General features: G+C 37.9%; 1 protein-coding gene across 1 annotated transcript; it reads left to right on the plus strand.

Moving 5' to 3' along the window:
- The first annotated feature begins 17 nt into the window (after window positions 1-17).
- Window positions 18-4,898, plus strand: LOC120947766 (uncharacterized). The gene is made up of 4 exons (XM_049606678.1): window positions 18-2,763; window positions 2,832-3,225; window positions 3,291-3,598; window positions 3,668-4,898. Exons 1-4 carry the CDS (start codon window positions 2,739-2,741, stop codon window positions 4,783-4,785), a joined length of 1,845 nt encoding a protein of 614 aa, XP_049462635.1. The 5' UTR covers window positions 18-2,738; the 3' UTR covers window positions 4,786-4,898.
- The last annotated feature ends 10,306 nt before the right edge of the window (window positions 4,899-15,204 follow it).

The following is a 15,204-nucleotide window of genomic DNA, read 5'->3' on the forward strand; positions in this document are numbered from 1 at the left end:
ACACTCTTAAAATCTTCATTCAGAAGCAGAAGGGATAAAAATCAGCCTTCTAAATTCATACACCTTAGGATAAGCCCACCTGCATATTATACTCACTTAGATAGCTGCTCGAAAACTGCTATACAATGCAAACAGCTGACAGGTTGAAATTTCAACCTACGAACTTACAGCGGAAAGGGCCCCATTTCTGGCTTATAAGCGGTTTCAATTTGTTAGCAAAAATGCAGTTTTTACCCAACTTTTTACCGAAGCAAATTGTATCGATTTGACATGTAATCTGTAAAATTTAGAAAACCGTGTATCTCCGAATCCGCGTATCCGCGTAAATGTTATCGTAGGTTACCAGAATCCCAAGTGCTTCAAATCATCTAAACAACCACCAAACGGGTTGTTGTTGTTGTTGTTGTTTATTGTATTAAGTGATTGGCCAAACAAGCGGCCTTATCACTGAATTAAAACTAAAACTTAAATAACTAACGCAGTGTACAATGACAAGACAAGGGTTCTACACGGCATAAGTCTCTTAACCTAGGAGGAATCTAAACAGGCTTCGTTTAGCAGACGGTAAACGTCTCATGCATTCTAAAAATAGCTTTTATGTTTGAACTATTTTTAGCATTTATTACTCGTATTAAATAATACAAAACACAATACAATGCAGTATAGGGCCGCGCGCACGAGCCGCACCGTGAGCCCTACCTGCTCGACCGGTAGCCTGTTACACACTCCTCTGGGTTCGGTGCGATATAGATGATTAACCCTTATTCAAAAGTAATAACCTACAGTTCTGGCCTATATTAATTAACGTCCATGACAAACCAAAAATTCCAGTTATGGTTGTTTCAATTTATTGTGGAACTACAAAACCCGCTAGTATTGAGCATTTTCTTAAACCGTTTGTCGAAGACTCAAATCTTTTAATGAAAAATGGAGTAAAAGTCGACGGTAGGAGGGTGAACTTTAAAATACGTGCTATAATTGCCCATTCACCAGCTCGAGCCTTTATCAAAGGTAAAAAAAAACAAATACTGTTTAAAACATTTATCATTAAATATTAATTAAAAAAATTATAATTTACAGGACTTGCCAACTTTGATTCGTTCGCAGGCTGTTTAAAATGCACCACCGAAGGGATCAAACTGCAAGGAAAGGTTACATTCCTCGATTGCAACGCATCAGAACGAACGGATGAAGCCTTTCGGAAACAAATGTACGGCGATCATCATAAAATTGATTCGCCATTACTGTTATTAAATAACTTTGAACTTTGAAATTGTTAGTGATCAGTATTTAATTGACTTAGGCGTAACAAAACGACTTTTGATAGGCTTGATTGAAGGTAAATTTGGATTTAATAAAAGACTTTCTCCTTCTACACTTGCACAATTATCTGGAATGTTGATGAACATACCATTGCCAGCAGAGATTCATCGAAAATTCCGCTCATTTCAAGATTTGCGTCATTGGAAAGGATCAGAATTTTCATCGTTTTCATTTTATGCAAGTGTTGTATGTACAAATCCAGATCGTGGAATCAGCTTATCAGTCACGATGTTGAATTCTGATCGTATTAACTTAATTTGTCGATCCATAGCAGCAAATTTGTTGTTCATCATTTCTGATTGTCGTTTTTGCTCCTCCTGTATATTTTCCAGTTTAACTAAAATATCCGATAGGATTTGTTAACCACTGTTTGCGCATTGCGCATAAATTTTCCAAGATTGCGCATAAATTTTCAAGATTGTATGTCCGAGATATTTAAACATTTTTTGACAGATAAATATATCAAATCGACCCGTTTGACAGATAAATATATGCGCAATCTGAGATTGGGCATCGTCTTTTGCTACGGTAACACCAACGCCGGAGAAATGAACAACTTCACGAAAAATGGCAGGTTCGACACCAATCTACAAGCAGTCTGATAATTCCATAATATCTCGCAGCAACCAGCAATCTAGAAATATCTAATGCAAATGGCGCACACAGTGTGTAGCGTCTTGCGATGACGTCAAAGAAAAAAGCGCAAAGAAACAGATCGAAAAACAGCGTTGCCGATCAAGAACAGCCGAGCGAGAACAGGCCTTCAAGAACAGAAACAGCGGTTTTTTTTTAATTGTTTGGCAACACTGTTTACTTTCAATATCATCGTTTTACATAGAACCAAAAAAAAACATCGCACGTGGGTTCCATACCGGTCTAAAATGGTGTTATTAAGTCGTCTTTCGGCGGTCTTTTGGTTACCCGATAGACCGCCGAAAGACGTCTTTTCTTCTGTCATTACCCACGCAACAATCGAGCAGGAAAATGTATGGAGATCTGTCAAATTCCGTGTTGTTTGTATGGACGCAGTACCAACGTCATTGGTTTGGAAGCTCCCTTCACCTGGTTTCGCTTTGTCTGCCCGGTTCCCCGTCCTGAGCGTGTTGCTTCCATACGAGTTTCAACTTGTCGCCGGTAGCTTCTTACTCCTTTTACGAGTTGTTTTTTCTTCAACGGTAGTGAGTGGTTGTACATCAGCCATTTTCAGTGTTTTGTTTGGTGCAATCAATACTGTAGTGAATATTTATTTGGCGTTTATTTTTGTTTTGGTCGTACAAATCAACTATTTCATCGAAGTTTCAGGCTTATTTCAAGCTAACACAAGCTTCGAAGGCGATATGTACTCAAAGAAATTGAGAAAATCGGGGTAATTCGCTAAAATTCGCCGAGTCAACCAAACCAATTTTGAACGTGAAATGCAAGCATTGATGGATCCCTCACGTAGGTTTTTTGTTGTTGTACTAGAGTTAAGTGAATTTTTTTAACATTATGTAAACATTTTTTTTCAGCTGGCTCTTCAGTTGTTCCTACTTCGATTGAAGAAGACTTTGGCATGCCAGAAGGCATTGATAGTGATACTCAACTTTTGGAAGATGATGAAGACGTGGAATCTATTCCGTCAACTAATACTGATGCGGAGAGTGATACCGAAGAAGAAAGCGAAAATGACTTCCAAAAACCATTTGAAACACTTCTTAGACTATGGGCTCTTTCATGCAAAGTTCCGCTAACAACTTTAACCAAACTGTTAAAATTGCTTAGTCATAAAACGGATTTCAACCTGCCTAAAGACGCCAGAACGTTTTTGAAAACTCCTATTCTTATTGGCAATCAAATAGAAAATGTGGCTGGTGGACAATTATGGTATCGTGGAGTCGAGAAAACCCTAAAACAATATTTTTGGTGAGTGGATAAAACAATTACATGTTAAATGTCATACATGTTTTTATACAAAACAACTATTTCAGCCAAGCTACACCCGCAACGAGCCTAATTAATATCAATCTTTCCATGGACGGATTGCCGTTACATAACAGCGGACCAACACAATTGTGGCCGATTTTAATGACGTTGCCGGATTTTGATCCAATGCCAGTGTTGGTGGTAGCCATTTTTTGTGGAGCATCAAAGCCAGAAAATGCTGAGGGCTATCTTCGTCAATTGGTGGACGAACTAAACCATCTATCAGACCAAGGAACCATTATTAATGGAAAAATGATCGATATTCAGTTACGTGCAATAATTGCTGATACACCTGCGCGCTCGTTTTTAAAAGGTATAATGGTTTGATTGAAATGTTCTATCAAAATAAACTAATCCGTACCTTTTACTTTAACTTTTACAGGAGTTGCGTATCATAATGCAGTGCACGGATGCATAAAATGTAAGAGTCTAGGCACTTTTATTAAAAGCGCACGAAAGGTTGTTTATAAAAGTGTTCAAGGTGAACCTCGCACTGACAAGGAACTAAAAGGCGGTGTGTACAAAGAACGCGTGAAACGCACATCTCCACTATTTTATTTGAATGACTTTGATCTTATTGTTGGTTTCATTATCGCTGATCTACTTCATCTTATAGATATAGGTGTATTTCGTAAATTGATACAGGGTTTTGTCACTGGCGCCCTCAAGCCTTTTCCAAAATGGTCACCAGAACAACAATCACAGGTATCAGCGCTGTTACTTAAAATTATATTTCCCAGCGATATAAACAGGAAACTACGTTCATTGAAATATTTGCCCTTTTGGAAAGCTTCAGAGTTTGGAAGCTTTTTACGTCACGCAAGTATTCCAATACTTAGTCGTTACATAAGTAAACAAGGTTTTGAACACTTCAAGTTATTTTATGTCGCCGTCATATTACTATCTTCTTCGAAATTTGAAAAACACTGGTTATATGCCGGGATTTTATTAGAAAAGTTTGTTGCACAATTTGCAACCGTTTACCACGAAAATCATGTTACAAGCAATGTGCATAATCTTCTCCACGTTGTAACTGATGTAAAAAATCATGGACCTCTTCCCAAAATTTCCACTTATCCTTTTGAAAACAAGTTGTTTTCCATGAAAAATTTGGTAAGAAGTGGCCCAAACCCATTAGCACAAGTAGTTAACCGTGTGATAGAATTACAGGAAATTGAAATTGCTACAAAACGTTCTGAGCAAACATATCCTTTTACAAAAATAACTAAACAGGAAGTAGTACTGCACATAAACAAAAATTTTATGCTAAGACAAAGTCATAATAATTGTTGGTTTTTAACTAAAAATCTAAAAATATTCAAATATGTAACAACATTTGAAATATTGGATTGCGTTACAACTAAGGCATATGAATTTACAAAAACGGCGAATACATTTTCGGAACCAGTTCCGTCAAGTGTAATATACAACTTTAAAGCTAATGCTATAGATTTGTCATCGAATTTAAGTGATGTATTGAAGATGTTATGTGCAAATTAGTGCTTATAGATTTAGGTAACGAATTTTATTTCACTCCTTTGTTACATTCGCTTATTTGATAAATTTAGGAGGTTATTACGTAAAACAAATAAATTTCTTATGTTTCCACATGATCTAATTAGTTCAGAAAAGAATGAGAAACGTGCGTCAAATAAATGTCTTAATATTTAATTCAGTTTGGTCTTTTATTCTAAGAACCCGAAAATAAACGCGCAATGCCATACGGTACGGTTCGCATAATAAAAAAACAACGTATTACTTAGATAAAAGTCAGGATTATATCAATAATTTCCAATGAATTCGTCTTTTGTGGCAACTTGTTTTTCTTATACCTTGTGCTTTTGCTCTATCCGTGCCGTGCGAAAGTTTTTTTGAATAAATTTTTTGACAAATTCTTCTGTAGGAATTTTAAAATTATTACCAGCAAATAGTTGAAACATTTTTAAAATGTTGTGAAACTCTCCAAATGCGTGTTTTTTTTCTAATTTCCCTTTACCACTCCAGGTGCACGTGCTAAAAAAATCCCTGTCTATTAGAATATCTAATGCATCATGCATTCTGTTTTCTATGTCTTGTTCTGTAATGATGGTCTTCAGCCAATCTATTGTGCGATATAAATATGTCATATCCGCAAGTTTTTCGTCAAATTCCTTCATCTTCTGCACTGAGCTAATTTGCTGATATTCAAATCTTACGCGCCGCTGGGTTTTCCTGTCGATGCATACGTTGTCTACAATACAATCAATTTTTACCTCCAAGTTTTCTAATTTCCGTACGATTTTTCCTAACATATTTTCCCACCTAGTTTCTTCACTGATACTCAATAAATTACAATCTCTTTTAGTTGATTGATTAGTTTCTAAAATTGGAATGTTCTGCTGTTCAGGTGTTCTTGGGGTAAAATATGTATGGTCAATATTATTTCTCTCTTTTCTAAAATTTGAAGTTGACGAACACGGCGCTGGAGTTGCTGTTCTGTTCTGTGAAATAAATTATTCCTCGATTTGGAGAATAATGGTTTTGAGATTTTAGTCCCTGTTTTTTTCGTTTGATAGCACCAAAACTTGTTTCTGCCACATTTTCACTATGTAGTTCAGACGAAGAAAAGGAAAAAGTACTCAGTTCTAACCATTCTTCTTCTTCTTTGTCCGGCTATTGCATGATGCCTACGAGGAGTAAATCGAGTTTTATTTTTCAAATAACCACATTGATCACAATCGTTACGATAGTCAAATACATACCGTGCTGAACAGGAACACGGACGGCTAAAGATCGATGGTAAGTATAATATACTTTGTAGCAATATGTTCTCCTCTCTTCTTTCAGATACAACACACTCCGGCTGCCAAATAAGTATAAATGACTCGCTAGGATCCGCGACTGACCACATCGAAACTTCGAACAATAAAAACAAATTCAAGGAATAACGGTGCAATGGCAACACGGGTGGCACTTGTGAAAAAGAGGGAGAATGAAGTAGGTAGTCGGGAGGAAAAACAAGACAGATTCAATATGATTAACACAAGCCGAAAAGGGGTGGAAGCGGGGGGGAGGGGATAGGTGGAGTGAGTTCTTTTTTTCCCTGTCGATGTGTTCGAACACACACTCACCATCGTAGTCAAATAATAAACATGGCCGCTTCAACAAATGTCATCAGGTTTGAACTCGAATAACCGGCTAAACGGCTCTGTCAACATGTCAAACTCAATCTTATCCGGGTGAACACTAGGCTAATCCGGATTGCCTTATTGCCCTTGGTCTTAAGGAAATGTTGTCAAGATTTATATGGGAAATTGTTGCGTGGGTAGCAGCCTGGGTGTTGTCGTGCGATCGTGTGTTCGAATTAGGGTGCTCCATGGATTTTAATTAGCGGTTGATGCGAGCTCCGGACTTTGTTAAGGCCATGACGTGGTTGCCACATAGTTATGCACCACTAGAAATAAGACGGCGACAGGATAGTATAAATACAGTGGAACCCCTCTTAACGAGTTTTATCCGGGAATATCCGTTTAACGAGCACTGTGAATACTAGTGAAATAGAAAGCTAAGTGTTATTTTGTTTGGTACAACATGTAGCATGTCTGCTATACAAAATTATATAATCACAGAACCATTAGTAAATTATCACATTTCACAGATCAAATTGTTTAATCTTTGACACATCCGGTTAGAACAGCATAGTAATAAAATCCCTGTTGCGTTCTGGAACATGGTTTGTTGGTTCCTTTCCCCCTTGACGCCCCTACGCCCTACGTTATGTTTTGTTGTGTCGTCGTCGATCGCCAAAGGAGACAAAGTAAAAGAACACGTCCGGCTCGTATCGAGTTTCATGCGCTAGTGCCGCTTTATTCGCACACATACTTGATCAAAGAAATTGTCGATCGGCAGTGCTGCCAGAAAATACATTTAAGGCCGCGGGGCCATGGGGATTCTCAACGCTCTTTTTCTCAAGCACTCATGAGTGCTTTTGAGAAAACCTCGTTATCAGCGTTTGTCGAATCGGAACAAAATCGGTTTTGAGAATCTTTGAGAAAGTTGACGATGCAGCGATCGGCTAACTGAAATATGGAGAATTGTGCTATTTGTTTATCGGAAAATCACTTTGGAAAATGAATTCAATGTTTATAATTGAAAACGTTAAAAAAATATGCGATTAAAAACTGTTTTTCTATTTAAAGCTCTAAATAAAGCTTGAGTGTCTATATCAGTTTCTCAGGGTGAGAAAAACTGACGACGGCCACGGGCTTGAGTCTGAGAACAAGTTTTGAGTGCTTGAGAAACTTAAATGAGTGCTTGAGAACGTTTTCTCAGCTTGAGAAAGCCCCGTGGCCCCGCGGCCTAACCTTTACTTCCCAGCTGACAAAACAACCGCAAACAATTCAAAATGACCGTTTCATAACCCTTACATTCCAACATAGCGGCCACCTAAATTTACCAAATTTACCTCTGTCCATTACTTTACAAAATGCCTTTATGATATCTAATTCACTCTCTCAAACGGACGAAGACTAATTCGATTCGCTGGCCTCTTATACAAGCCGTTCCTAGTCCTGATACTAACGACTCTCACTACGCCATCTGGGCCAGGAAATACCTCAGCAATCCGTCCCATTGGCCAATGATGAGGAGTCTTCCCATCCTCTTTCAACAGGACCATTTGTCCTACTTTTAGCTCTACTACTGCTTTGCCGCGTTGATGTTCGTTATGTAGTTCACTTAAATATCCCCTACGCCAACGCGCCCAATGATTCTGTACCACTCTACGCAATTCCTCATACCGCTTCAATCTATTGATTGGTACATCACCCACGTCAGGCTCCGGTAGAGCGTTCATCGGAGCCCCGATTAGAAAATGCCCCGGCGTCAATACATCAAGTTCTTCCGGATCCTCCGACAACGGTGTAAGCGGTCTGCTGTTGAGTTGAGCTTCCACTTGTGCCAGTACCGTCGACATCTCCCCAAACGCTAGCTGCCGATCACCAACAACCTTCAGTAGGACGCGTTTTGCCGCCTTTATCGCTGCTTCCCAAAGGCCGCCAAAGTTCGGTGCATGGGGCGGGATGAAGTGCCTCTTAACGCCAGCGCCAACAGCATACCTCGATATATCCTCCACCGTCAAATTGCTGTTCATCAACGTGTAGAAGTCATCGATCACCTTACTCGCTCCTTGGAAGTTGAGACCGTTGTCGGAATAGACCTCGCTGGGCAAACCACGTCTTGCCACAAACCGACGAAACGCCGCTAGAAATGCATGAGTTGATAGAGACTCCACAAGCTCGATGTGAACAGCCTTTACTGAAAAACACACAAATATTGAAATATATGCTTTTTCAGCTGCTGCTCGGCGATGCACCGGCTTCAAGTAAATGGGTCCACAGAAATCAACCCCTACGATCGAAAATGGTCGAGATGGCATAGCACGAGACACGGGTAGCTGTCCTGCTGGTTGTTGAACTAACGCGGGATTCATCCTGAAGCATACCAGACAGCCTCTGCAAACACTATTGACCAAAGATCGTCCTTGAATTGGCCAAAATTCTCTCTTGAGTGCGCTCAATGTTGCAGTTGGCCCACCATGAAGTGCCAATTGATGATAATATTCTGCCATTAGCCTAGTAAATCGTGACTTCTTGGGTAGCGCCAACGGAAATCTGCTACAAACTTGCATGGCTTTAGCGCGATGCAAGCGGCCACCAACTCGGAGTAAACCATCACCGTCCAAAAAGGCTCTTAATGTATTCAGTGATGATTTGGACGTACCGTTTGTCCAGCAGATAACTGAGCAGACGGCTGAGATAAAGGAGCCGCAAAATAAATCCGTTGTTCCCTTTTCACCAGTCGAATTTTCGCCTCTGGTAGCTCGATCACCAACAAAACACCTTTGTGTTTAGGATCCAGCTTTCGTTTGCAACAACGGATAAATCTCATACAATACGCAGTGATCCGCAGTAATTTGTCATAGTTGAAAAATCTATCACACCAATCATCGCTCTCGCTACTTACTGCGGCCACCAATGAGCTCTTCCTTCGTTCCAATAACTCCTCTTCGGGAATTGCCAACACACCGCTGGCATTTTTCTTCCATTCTTCCTCCGATAGTTGTAACCACCCGGGACCATGGAACCACAGCTTCGATGCTAACAGATCGTTCGGCATAGATCCACGCGATACAATATCGGCAGGATTGTCAACGCCCTTCAAGTGCATCCATTTGTAGCCATGCGTCAATTCCTGAATCTCGGATACCCTGTTCGCTACGTACGTAGCCCAAGAATGGGATGGTGGTCGAATCCAATGCAGCATGATTGTCGCATCAGTCCGCATAAAGGTTTCCACGTCTGGAAGTCTCGACGCTTGGCGTATCACCTTCTGCAACCTTGCTGCCAGTAACGCTCCACAAAGTTCTAACCGGGCCAAACTGACTCTTTTCAGCGGCGCAGGACCAGACTTTGCAGCAAGCAACTCCACTACCACTTCCCCGCTGCTATCAATCGTTCTAACATACACGCATGCCCCATAAGCCGCTTCGGATGCATCCGAAAAGCAATGTAGTTGAACAGCAACAGGATTATGCACAACAGCATGGCGCGAAAACTTAACCTCCTTCAGCAACACGAGTTGTGAATGAAAAGCATACCATCGTTCTTGCATGACAGTCGGTATTTCTTCATCCCAGTAATTAGTTGCCAACCACAACGATTGCATATTTATCTTGGCCCAAGATGTCACAGGAGCGACCAGCCCCAAAGGGTCGTATATACGTGCTACCAAAGAGTGAACCTTTCTACGGGACCAGCTCTCGTTGTTCATCTGAATGTTCGAGTCTATGTACAGTTGGTCCGATTCTGGTAGCCACGCAATACCTAGAGTTTTTAGTGGCTCCTCTGAAACTTCAAACATTTTTACGTTGGATTTTGCTCTGTCTTCCGCTGAAACGCTAGATAAAACATCTGGTTTGTTAGAATTCCATTTAATTAGATTAAATCCACCCTGTCTCAACAATAGCGTCAGCTCAGCTTGCAACCTAACTGTTTCTTCTTCGCTAGAGCACCAATGTAGTCTTCGACATAGAAGTGCTCTAACAACGCCTGTCTCGCCAAGGGAAAGTTTTCCCCTTCATCAATTAACAATTGTTGCAGTACTCGAATGGCCAGAAAGGAAGACGGGGCAAGCCCACATGTGACACGCTGCAACTCGTAGACTTCGAAGGACTCAACAGATGAGCCTCACCACAATACACGTTGAAAACGAGTGTCGTCGGGATGCACCTTGACTTGCAAATACATCTGTTTTATGTCTGCCACTAATACCACGCTCCTCATCCGAAATTTCAGCAACAACGCCAACAAGTTCTCCTGAATCACAGGTCCAGTCATTAACAAATCATTAAGAGACTTACCACCGTCGGTAGAGGCCGATCCATCAAACACAGGTCGTACCTTTGTACTGGTACTGGACGCCTTGATTACCGGATGATGCGATAAGAAATAATGACCATGAGCTTCCTCAGAATCAGGGATCACAGCCACCTTGACTAACATCCCTTTGTCGATGTAGTCGTTGATAACTGCCGTATACGTTTGTTTCAACCATGGGTCCCGACTGAAACGTCGTGTAGCATAGGTTCGGCACCCGACACTATTAGACTTAGCAAATTAGAATTAGATTAGAATAGCAAAGACACAATTATTAGTATAACATCCGCTATAATTATCTGCAGTAAATTCATTACATCCTAGTTCACTACATGGCGACCGTGACACAGAGCCAAAGCAAAGGAATACGAACAAAACACTGAAGTAAGCATAACGAAAGGCTGCAGGTTATAAAAATCCCGTTGGACACGGTATGTTAACACTATGGTAAAATTTATATTTTGAAAACAAAAATACCATAGCGCGAAAAGCGGACGAAGGTATGTGTAAAAAGTATCGCAACAATCGCGAGTGCAAATCCGTCGTAAACACTATTAGGCACGATACATATACACTAAGCTCACAAACACTAAAGTATTCGGCATAGATGTACGTTTAGATCACATTACACTTATAAACACAAAAGCCGATACGCGTCGTAAAGTGAGATGCAATAATGGGCAGTGACACCAATACAAATTAGTTCCGTGATACAACAACTGTGAAAAAACTCACCCGAAACTGCATGAATATCCCGAAACATCACCAATACAGTGCTAAAAATGAAATCAAATGTGAATTAAAAGCAACATCAATTACACATGCAGTGACACATAAATACCGAACCGGAATACTAATCAGAATAGTGTACAAGAAAGTGTGAAACTAAGTGCGCTAAGTGAAACCGAACTGAACAATCCCATAATCGCAGCAGCAGCAGCACTTCCACAACGAACAACACGAGGAAAGTGTTAAGAACGATAGAACGCGAGCAACAATACGCGAGGAAGCAGTCAACGACGCCATCGCAGTATACACATCGAGCAGCTGTTAAACTACACATCGTGCATGCCGTAGGACACGCAAACGATAAGTTTCGTTAAGTCAGGTATTGTAAAATTAACACTATGGGATATATATGAATATTCAGTAAAAAAATATATATATATAAAAAAAAATTAATAAAAAAAGTAAATAAAAAAAAATAATAATAATAAAAAAATAGGAACAATTATAGTTTTTGCGAAATAATTTTATTGGACTTAAACGTTAATTAGTTATGTTATTTTTTATGATTGTCGTTATTATTTAATGCAGGGGTCTCCAAACTACGCCCCGCGGGCCGCATGCGGCCCTCAAGAGCTTATGATGCGGCCCACGATAACTTTGCCAGAGTTAATATAAATATTACGTTATTATGACTTTTTCAAATAACAATGTATTTTTTACTTTTCTTAGACAAAAATCAAGCATTAGTAACACGAAGCTGTACAAGTATCGTTAGTATTTTGTTGTAAAAACGAGATTTAAACGTTCACTCATCAGTTAAAGCTAGCGTCAAATGGCCCTCAACGTAGTTATTTTTGAAGCAATGCGGCCCGCGAGATGAAAAGTTTGGAGGCCCCTGATTTAATGGATCGAATTTAATGAGTAAGTTAAAGGATAAATTATTCCAGTTAAGGTTAATACAACATAAATTAGAGTATTTACCAAAGAATTTTAGAGTTTGTACTGTAAGTAAATATAAAATTTTGGCTAGAGAACTATTAACATCCATACAATCGGATTTGATAGAGCTCGAAGAAGCCGTAAGTGAAGAGTATTTAAACAAAATTAACAGTGAAACCAACGAATGCTTTTCAGCGATTGAGTTTCGCATAAACAATTACCAAATGACAAACGATTCCCAAACAGAAAAAATGGCGCATTTCGATATTAAAATTGCAACATCTCTTGTTCAAACATATGAAGAATCTTGACATTTTCATAGATTCTGTAAACTTACTTAAAGAGATTACTCCAAATGATCAAAAGGTAATGCTGGTAAAATTTATCAAAACACGAATAACAGGGAAAGCCAGAATAGGATTACCACGAGATCTGGACAACATCGATGAAATTCTAGAAAATATAAAAGTAAGATGTGAAGAAAAAACAAATCCCGAAATAGTCATCAACCAATTAAAAACTATCCAGGCAAGACAAACCACTAAAATTTGTGAAGAGGTCGAAATCTTAACTAGCAAATTAAAAGGACTTTATCTAGAACAAAAAATTCCCGAAGAAGTAGCAAACAAAATGGCTGTTAAAGTTGGAGTTGACACACTTAAAGAAAAAATTTCCAACTCTGAAACAAAAATTCTACTTAAAGTCGGACAGTACCCAACAATTACAGCAGCTACACAAAAGGTATTAGAAAATGAAATCGAAAACAATAATTCAAATCAAGTTTTAGCCTTTAATAGAAACCAAAATTTTTCCACAAATAATTTCAAAAGATTTCCTAACAGCAAAACAAATAATTATAATAGATATAACTCGAACCCAAACTTCCAAAACAGAACTAAGAGGAGGTATTATGAAAGTCCAAATTCAAATAGAACGAACCCAAATACATATACCCCAAATAGAAACAGAGATAGACATTTCTATAGGAACCCTAGACAATATAATCAATTTGGAAGACAAAATACACAGCCCAATAACTTCTCAAATCAACAAGCTCGTAGAATATTTACTACTGAAGCTGAAGAAGAAGAGGAACAGAATAATTTTTTTAGGCCAAGCCCGGCAGGAATAGAACAGCTGCCGGTAATGACATTGAATTTATCTGCCAATAATTCAACTACAATTAAAGTAGAAAAAGCTGCAAATAAGTATAGTTCATTATTTATAGACACAGGAGCAGCAGTTTCATTATTTAAAATAGGAAAAATTAGATCTCAGCATGAGATAGATAGCAATAACAAAGTTAGACTTACAGGAATTACTAATAACTCTTTAATTACCTATGGTACAATTAGTTCAAATTTAATATTTAACAACGCAACAGTTAGTCATAAATTTCACTTGATTCCAGATATTATAGAAATAGAAGCCGATGATAATTTAGGAAGAGATTTCTTTACAAAATATAAATGTAAGATAGATTATGAATATTATTTGTTAAATTTTGATATCAATGAAATCTCAATATCTCATCCTATAGAAGACAATTCACTCTTAATTCCAGCAAGAAGTGAAATTATTCATAAAATAGATTTAAAGAATTTAAAAGAAGATTCAGTAGTTCATGCACAGGAAATAACAACAGGAATATTTTGTGCTAATACAATAGTTTCCAAGAATAATCCATGTATAAAATTTATTAATACTACTCAAAAAGATACTATTATTAACACGAAATTTTTCAAACCTACAATAGAGCCAATTAATAACTTTGAAATTTATAAAGTAGCAGAAATTAAAACAAATATGCATAGAGTTAAAGAAATATTAAGAAAAATCAATTTAAAAAATTATCCAGATATTATTAGTCAAGAAATAAGTAAACTAGTAAATAAATTTTCTGATTTATTTTGTTTAAATGAAGACCCAATTACAACTAATAATTTTTATAAGCAAACAATTACTCCTAAAGACAATATTCCTACATATATACCCAACTATAAACAAATTCATTCGCAAAGCAAAGAAATAGATCAGCAAGTAAATAAGATGTTAGAAAATAATATAATAGAAAACTCCGTTTCCCCTTACAATTCACCAATTCTGCTTGTCCCCAAGAAAACAGGAAACGATAAGAATTGGAGATTAGTAGTCGATTTTAGGCAATTGAACAAAAAGATATTACCAGATAAGTTTCCACTTCCGAGAATAGACACAATATTAGACCAATTAGGAAATGCAAAATATTTCAGCACCCTAGATCTGATGTCAGGTTTTCATCAGATCCCTTTGGAAAAAGAATCGCGAAAATATACAGCATTTTCTACACCAAAAGGACATTATCAATTCACAAGACTGCCTTTTGGACTAAACATAAGTCCTAACAGTTTTCAGCGTATGATGGCAATAGCAATGGCTGGCCTCACACCTGAAATAGCATTCATTTATATCGATGATATTATAGTAATAGGAAGCTCAATGAAAAATCATATAGAAAATCTTACACAAGTATGTAATAGATTACGATACTACAATCTTAAATTTCATTTCACTTCATTTCATTTCATTTCATTTATTTCATACAATATCCGCCATCAAGGCTAAATATGATAGACTTAAAACTAATTTAATACTAACAAATAAACAAAATAATTCATGAAAAACTAAGCCTAACTAATCTAGTCTTGACCTAGCAAAAAAGAAAAAAAAAAAACAAGAGTAGAGCGTAGAGACTATCATAAACTTAACAAAAACAAAAAAAAAGAGAGTAATAGAAAACTAAGGAGAATAATTAAAGGGAATTAGAAGAAAAAATACGGTTACGGAAAGAGTTAAG

Source organism: Anopheles coluzzii, chromosome X (assembly GCF_943734685.1).
Source record: "Anopheles coluzzii chromosome X, AcolN3, whole genome shotgun sequence".
In the NCBI taxonomy this organism is placed as follows: Eukaryota; Metazoa; Arthropoda; class Insecta; order Diptera; family Culicidae; genus Anopheles; species Anopheles coluzzii.

Bases quoted from the DNA above. Each gene is read 5' to 3' on its own strand.
- LOC120947766 (XM_049606678.1), top strand. From the start codon at position 2,739: ATGCAAGCATTGATGGATCCCTCAC. The intron at 2,764-2,831 runs GTAGGTTTTTTG...ATTTTTTTTCAG, and splicing joins AGCATTGATGGATCCCTCAC to CTGGCTCTTCAGTTGTTCCT. The intron at 3,599-3,667 runs GTATAATGGTTT...TAACTTTTACAG, and splicing joins TGCGCGCTCGTTTTTAAAAG to GAGTTGCGTATCATAATGCA.